This window comes from Corylus avellana, chromosome 6 (assembly GCF_965113065.1).
Source record: "Corylus avellana chromosome 6, dhCorAvel1.hap1.2, whole genome shotgun sequence".
NCBI classification, from domain to species: Eukaryota; Viridiplantae; Streptophyta; class Magnoliopsida; order Fagales; family Betulaceae; genus Corylus; species Corylus avellana.
Window position 1 is genome coordinate 13,414,574 of NC_142495.1, and position 7,719 is coordinate 13,422,292.

General features: G+C 39.7%; 1 protein-coding gene across 1 annotated transcript; it reads right to left on the minus strand.

Annotated features, from left to right (window-relative positions):
* Positions 1–1,739: 1,739 nt before the first annotated feature.
* LOC148584911 (uncharacterized) lies at positions 1,740–3,613 on the minus strand. The gene is made up of 3 exons (XM_088517576.1): positions 3,441–3,613; positions 2,600–3,378; positions 1,740–2,236 (listed from the first exon to the last, which is right to left on the minus strand). Exons 1-3 carry the CDS (start codon positions 3,611–3,613, stop codon positions 1,740–1,742), a joined length of 1,449 nt encoding a protein of 482 aa, XP_088373702.1.
* Positions 3,614–7,719: the final 4,106 nt, after the last annotated feature.

Below are 7,719 nucleotides of genomic sequence, written 5' to 3' on the forward strand. Positions count from 1 at the left end.
TGTCCCTTGATAGCATTTTTTGGTAGGAATTCAATGTCAAATTCTCCGAGTTTGATTGCCCAGTTGGCTAGTCAGCTAGACAGATCTAGTTTTCTGAGTATTTTCTTCAATGGATACTCGGTCAAGACTCGTATAGTATGAGCTTGGAAATATGGGCGTAGCTTCCTAGAAGCAATAGTTAAGGCAAATGCTAACTTTTCCATCTGGGGGTATCTTTCTTCTGCTCCCCTCAATGCTCTGTTACAAAATATACTGGTTTCTGAATCCCGTCTTCTTCTCGGACAAGGACAGCACTAATAGCTGTTGAGGAGACAGCCAAGTATAGATACAATGCCTCTCCTGGAACAGTTCTGCTTAACAAAGGTGCACTTGTTAGGTACTTCTTCAGCTGTTCAAAAGCTTCCTCGGATTCTGCAGACCACTCAAATGCTTTCCTTAGGATCTTGAAGAATGGTAGGCATTTGTCAGTCGACCGAGCGATAAACCGATTTAATACCGCAATTCTTCCCGTCAATTGCTGAAGTTGCTTTGTATTTTTTGGTGGTTGCATATCCAAAACTGCTTGGATCTTCTCGGGATTAGCTTCTATTCCTCGGTTTGACACCATATAGTCGAGAAATTTGCCCAAGGCCACTCCAAACGCACACTTCGCGGGATTTAATCTCATCCCATACTACTTCAGAGTTCTGAACGTCTCCTGCAGGTCTTCTACATGATCTTCTTGTAACACGCTTTTCACCAACATGTCGTCAACATATACTTCCATGTTACGACCGATCTGGTCTCGGAACATCTTATTGACCAGCTTCTGATAGGTTGCTCCTGCGTTCTTTAGGCCGAAAGGCATAACCTTATAGCAGTACAGGCCTCGTTCAGTGATAAATGTGGTCTTTTCTCGGTCTTTTGGGTGCATATAAATCTGGTTGTAGCCAGAAAAAGTGTCCATAAAGCTTAACAGACCATATCTAGCTATTGAGTCTACCAATGCATCAATGCGTGGCAGAGGAAAGCTGTCCTTTGGGCATGCCTTGTTGAGGTCTGTAAAATCTACACACATTTGCCATTTCCCATTGGATTTTTTGACCAGCACCACGTTAGCCAATCAGTTGGGATAATTTACCTCCTCTATAAACCGAGCCTTTTGCAATTTTTCTACTTCCTCGGCGATAGCCATATTCTGCTCAAGAGCAAACTTCCTTCTCTTCTGCCTTATTGGCTTCATACTTGGGTCCACATTGAGTTGGTGGAGGATGTCATCGGGGCTGATCCCCGGCATATCTTAGTGAGTCCATGCAAACACCTCTATATTTTCTCGGAGAAAGGTTACGAGAGTCTCAGATTGCCGAGGTGAGCTGTGTTCCTACCCTCACCACCTTTCCTTCTTCCAGCTTTACGTCCTCCAAGGGCTCGGCAGGTTCCCCTTTTAGGGGATCTTTAGCTCAACTACCCACTACACTGACCGTCAAAGAGGCAGATTCCGACTTCTTGAGGGAAATGTTATAACATTTTCTTGCTGCAGCTTGATCTCCTCTCAACTCTCTGACTCCTTCCTCAGTAGGAAATTTCATCATCAAATTGTAAGTTGAGGTCACAGCCTTCAACTTATTGAGGGACGGTCGACCGATAATTGCATTATATGCTGATGGTCGGTCAATCACCAAGAAGACCACCATAGTTGTGGACTGCCTAAGAGTTGTCCCTACTGTAACCGGGAGGGAGATGAATCCCATCAGTCGAACTTATTCCCTAGCAAACCCTACTAATAGGGCATCAAACGGTTGTATCCTGTCTCGGTCAATGCCCATCTGTTTGAAGACTGGCCAGTACAGAATATCTGCCGAACTACCATTATCTACCAAGACTCGGTGGATTTTATGGTTGGCAACCGTTAAAGTAACTACCAATGCATCATCATGGGGGAAGATTACCCCCTTAGTGTCCTCTTCAGAGAAGGATATAGCCATGACCTCTTTCTTTGCTACTTTTGAAGGTCTTCCTATCGACAGTACTTCATCATCAGCCTTTGTCTTCCTCGCGTAGGCTTTTTTAGATGAACTAGAAACTCCTCCACCTGCCAATCCCCCCGAAATGGTGTGGATCTCTCTTACAACATCCTGATGGCGTGGCTGATGGAATTCTCTGTCTTGCCTTGGTTCCGCCTGCTGGTCCTGGACCGGTTCAGCATACCGATCTTCTCTTGGCCTTGCCTCTCGGTTTTTGGGAGCTTTTCGGTCTCCTTCCAGTAACAGAGGCTCTTCATTCCTTCATTGATTCCTCTCACCCGCTAGGAATTTCACCAACCTTCCGTTTCTAATATGATTCTCAATCTCTTGCCTCAGTGTTATGCATTCCTCAGTTAAATGACCATGATCACGATGATACTCGCAATACTTCTAAGGATCACGTCTCTTAGGGTCGCCTTTCAGCTTGCTTGGCCATTTGAAGGCAGGATCCTTCCTTATCTCCATGAATACTTCAGTCATACAAGTATTTAGTGGAGTGAACTTCGGATTCTGCAATTTCCAAGGGTCCATTCTAGGATATGATGGGGCCACCTTCTCCGACCTTTTCACATTCTTCTCCTCCTTCTTTCAAGTACTTGCCAGTGCTACCTTCTCCTTACTACCCTTGGCTTCGAGTTCTTCCTTCTGGTTCTTCATGAGAGCCTTGACGGTCTCTTCTTGATTAATGTACTCATCAGCCTTTTTTATAAACTGACCGAGAGTCACTAACTTAGTACTTTTCGACAATTCGGCCATCAATGGCCCTTCAGCCCTTATTCCATGCATCAGAGCATCAAGTACTATTTGCTCGGGAGGATTTTCAATCATCAACTTCTCCTGGTTAAATCTGAGCATAAACTCTTTTAGTGACTCCTCCTTCCCTTGAACAAGGGACAATAAATAAGCCGGATTCTTCTTCCTCTTCCGGGTAGCCAAAAACTGACTCAAGAAGAGACGCCCGAGAGTCTTGAAATCATCTATTGAATTCGCTGGAAGCTTGCCGAACCAATCTTTAGCTACTCCTGCTAAAGTTAAGGGAAAAACCCTACAGGAAATTGCGTCCGGGGTCCTATGAAGAATGAAATGCGCACGAAGACCTTCCATGTGTTCAATCGGATCCCCAGTGCCATCATAGAGATTGACTCGGGGCATCTTGAATTTATCGGGGAGAGGAAAATTCATGACCCGAGGGGTGAAGGGGAGACTTGTGTTTTCCATAAGTTCACCCACATTGGTTTGATCTCCGCCATCAGCTATTTGACGAGCCATTTCGTCGCATTTCTTCTTAAGCTCCTGCAAGTCGGCGTTAACGTTGCTCTCGTTATACCCTTCAGTGCGACAGTCCTCCTGGCGGATAGACTGCTCCCTTCGAGATCTAGTATGACGAGACCTTTCGTTCTGGACAGTATTATGATGGCTGGCCTGAGCTGAGCTTACTTCGTCTTCTTCCTTGAAACCTCGGGGCCTCTTTCCCCTATGGATCTCGGCGCGTCTTTCCCTCTTGCGCCTATCTTCTTGCCTCTTTGTCCTTCTTTCCTCCCACTCTTAATCCCTTCGGCAATCGTGAGCCTTGTGGCGAGGTCTTCGTTCTGCTTCTGCAAAGCCTTCATGGGTTCAATCATCTGCTTCATGAAATCTACTAACTCTGGAGGAGCTCCAGTAGCCCCAGGAAGTACACCGGGCTATCGTACGGATTGGCAACGTGTATTCACCATACCTAGAATAATGAAAATTGATCAAAATGAAGGAAATAGTCTTCCCATAGACGGCGCCAAACTGTTGATACACAGTTTTTCGGGATGGTGACGTGGCACGCCTTCAGGTGTTGCGATCGGCTTCGGTGATATTTCAGACCACACACAGAAGAGAATAAATAGGATTAGAGCCCCCAGTGGTGTCCCGGCGGGGGAACTCCGATGCCTAAGTTAGAAACTGAGGAAATAGTGTTTAAGCAATCAAAGTTTTCAAAGCCAGGATTGCACTTACTTTTGATGGAAATCGAGAGCTGTATTTATAGGCATGGAGTAGAGTTTGTTTCCTGCATATCTTGGGACTCTTATCCCTGAATATTTGGTTTGCAGTTATTCTGATAAGGGAGGAATCTTCGGATGAGGTAGTAAAGCCTTCGTTTGAATTATATTGCCTTTTTGAATTTGAATAGCCTCTTATCCCGCTAGTACAGAGATTGTTTGTAGAACACTTCTTTCGAATGTAGGATAATGTTTACTGAAATGAGTTTGAATCTTTGCATATCCTTCACTGTATAATGGCAACTTTACCCTTGGTATTTTGATTTATTCGCATTCGGTGTAGTGTCTCGGATCTAACATCTGACTGCTATCCGAGGGACGGTCTCAGAGTCATATCCCGAGACCGCGCTGGTTTACGAGGCCTTCTAGGGGAAAGCTATTCCGAGGCCTTGTCGGATATTCCATTTAGTCAAGATCGGGTCTGGAGTCCATTGGGTTTCAATAGCAGATCCATGACCCAACAATATTTAATACAATTAAATAAATCATTTCACGTCATGTTCAATGTTTAATTATCTATTTGGTGTTTTAAAAATGTTTCTATTCCTTTTTTGGACAACAATCAAATAATTTGTGTCTTATTTTGCCTTCAAAAGCAAAAAAAATCCAAAAAGTATTCAAGTAAATCATACAAAGAAAATTTTTTTTCCATAAAAACATTCAAATGAATTAAAAAGGGAAATGCTAGCCTATGCTAGGTGTTCTCCTGGTTATTCTCGTCCTAGTTAGATATTCTTTAAAAAAAATGAAAAATGAAAATTATATTTTTAAAATAAGTCTTAATTTTAATTTATTCCATTTAAATTAAAACATGTTAAAATATTTGTACTCTCTCGTGAGTAGTTTAAAATGAAAATAATAGCAAAAACCCAAGAAGAAAACCTATGGATATTGATTATCAAAGTATTAGTTTATAATATTATTGCTGTTATACTTATTATATTTCAAAATTCAAGTACATTGTTGAACTTAATGAAATCTCATATAAGAAATTTTTTTGAAATATAATTAAACGGTCATAGCATTAATTAAACTAATTTATTGGCATGTTTATATTTCAATGCAAATAAAAACTCATATAATTCTAAACATTTTTAAAAAATACAAAGTAAATTAAACAAAATATTTTTTTATGAATACAAAATAAAACAAAAGCTTTCACTAAGCATTTAATGCAATCAAATCAACTATCACATAAGGTTCAATGCTAATATTTCCTTGATGTTTTGAAAATATTTATGTTCTTTTTATGCTTATTGTTGATGCAATTTTTGGTCCGAAGTGTTAGCGTTAGCGATATTTCTTCATGGTCGAGCTACAAGTTGAATTTCAGTACGTCAATGGAATTCCTGCAAAATAAGAACACGGTCAGAGGGTTTTCTATTGGGGTCGAAGACTCTCTGATACCTAAGTTAGCATCTCGTATATGGATAAAAATATATATTGATAATATGCCTCTAACTTCCATTAATTAGTGTGTGCAAAATGGGGTCAGTGAAAAAGAGAGAGAGAGAGAGAGAGAGAGAGAGAGAGAGGCGAGGGAGAAAGAAGAGTCTCCTAGCGAGAAGGAGACGTGGGAGAGAGAGAGGCCAAAAGTCTTGGAGAAAGGGAGACCTTTCTCCTTTTATAAGCTAAGGTGACATATGTCACCTTATGAATGGGTTATGGCAAAATGGTAAATAAATATAAATAGGTGGGCATATTTTCTCCTCAACACTTATCAATCAAATAAATTTTTGTCTTGTGTTGCTTTCAAAAGCATAAAAACACTTTAAAGTTAATCACATAAAAAAAATCCTCTAAAACATAAGAACCTTTATTTTAGTTTAATCTATATACATTAAAACATGTTTAAATCATTGTTCCCACGAGTATAATCCGATGTATCGTAGCAAGTGCGAGGTCGAATCCATAGGGAGTTGTATTTGAGTAAATAAACTTCTATCTAAATCGATTGAATTTCAATCTAATTCCGAAAATTGTGTGATTGAAAATAAACAAACATAAATTGAAATGAAATGAAATAATCCAAAGATAAAATGCTAAGGCTTTTGGAATTAGCCCTCACAAATCATAGCAACAACTTTCATATTCATCAATATTTTCCAAATTTTTCAACGACACATTTTATGTATGTTCTATTTTTGCAAAATAAATGAATCAAATCATCCAAGTATCCATTCTTTGTACAAATCACAAAGGATACCCAATTTATTTTAAATCATCCAATGTATCCATGTTTTGCATAAATCACAAGGGATATCCAACTTAAATCAAATAATCCGGTGTATCCATTGAACAAATAACAATGGATATCCAATATTTAAACAAATAAACCAAGCAATCAATTAAAAGTGATCAACAACTAATTGACTATAAACAGAACAATGAGAAATAAAATTCATATAATTGAAAAAGTATCAATTTACATGAAAATTATGTATTGCTAATCATTTGTGAGGCTTCATCCTCAACCTTAGTTGGGGATTTAGTCTCTCATGGAATTGAAAGAAAATACAACCAAATGGGAATCCATAGAAATTGAGAAACTTAAAATGAGGAAATTCAAATTGAAAGCCACAAAAAACTAGAAAACCCTCGCCTTTTTGCTTAAATTTTATCCAAAAATCGTTCTCCCCCCCCCCCCCCCCCCCGCGGTCCCCCCCTCCCCCCCCAACTTCTAAAATTTCGTTTTCCTTTTATATCCCTATTTCTAGGGTTTTGTGGGGCAAAACCAGCTCTAGACGTACGTCTGATACGTGCCCTGTCCGGACATGCCATTGCCATGTCTGGACACCTTTCCTTGTCTCGAGTGCGCTCGAGCGCACGTCCATCCGAAAGGGCCTTGCTTCCTTTGTGGTTTTCTTGCCAAAAACTTGTATTTCTCACATTAAATCCACTATTTTCCCTTAGCAACTTTCAAAACACTGAAATTACAAAACTAAAACAAAATGTTGGATTATAACACGGCTAAAAGATTAACAAATGTAAATTAAGGGGCTCAAATATGCAATATTTGGCACTCATCAAATACCCCCAAACTTATATTTTGCTAGTCCCTTAGCAAAACAAAACGAAAAACAAATTGAAAACATGAAATATAAGTCCGCTGTTGTGGGTGAGACGATTGCATTTAGCATATGCAACAAGCCTTTTAAACCCCTAGGCATCCCTAGTGGATGAGCGAAGTCTCGTGAGGGTTCAATATAAATGATACCCACAAACATTTCTCCAACACTATGTTATTGACAAGAAATGAATTCCCAATCAAACAAATGTTTCTTACTCATGAGCATACTTAACAAGATAAACACCATATTCACATCATTAGGACATCCAAAAATCATGTCACTCATAGCAGGGCTATTGAGACAACACTTGCTCCATTGAGTGCAAAGTGAGATTAACATACAATCATGAGGCTTTAATTTACTCAAAGTTTTTGTGTACCTCAAAATTCATGGGAATTCTATTAGATGACAACAACTAAGGCTTAAGTCAAGATATGCATTTTTTTTTTTTTTTTGTAGGTTGTGTAATGCTCAGCTCCCTTAAGCTTTTTAATTGACTTATGTAACGAGTGTTGGGCCAATGACTCCCAAACGAGATGGTTTTAGGGCACTAGATGTAAAAATATCCCTAAGGGATTAATAACTCAAGTCAAAAAGGCTACAAAGCCAAACTAG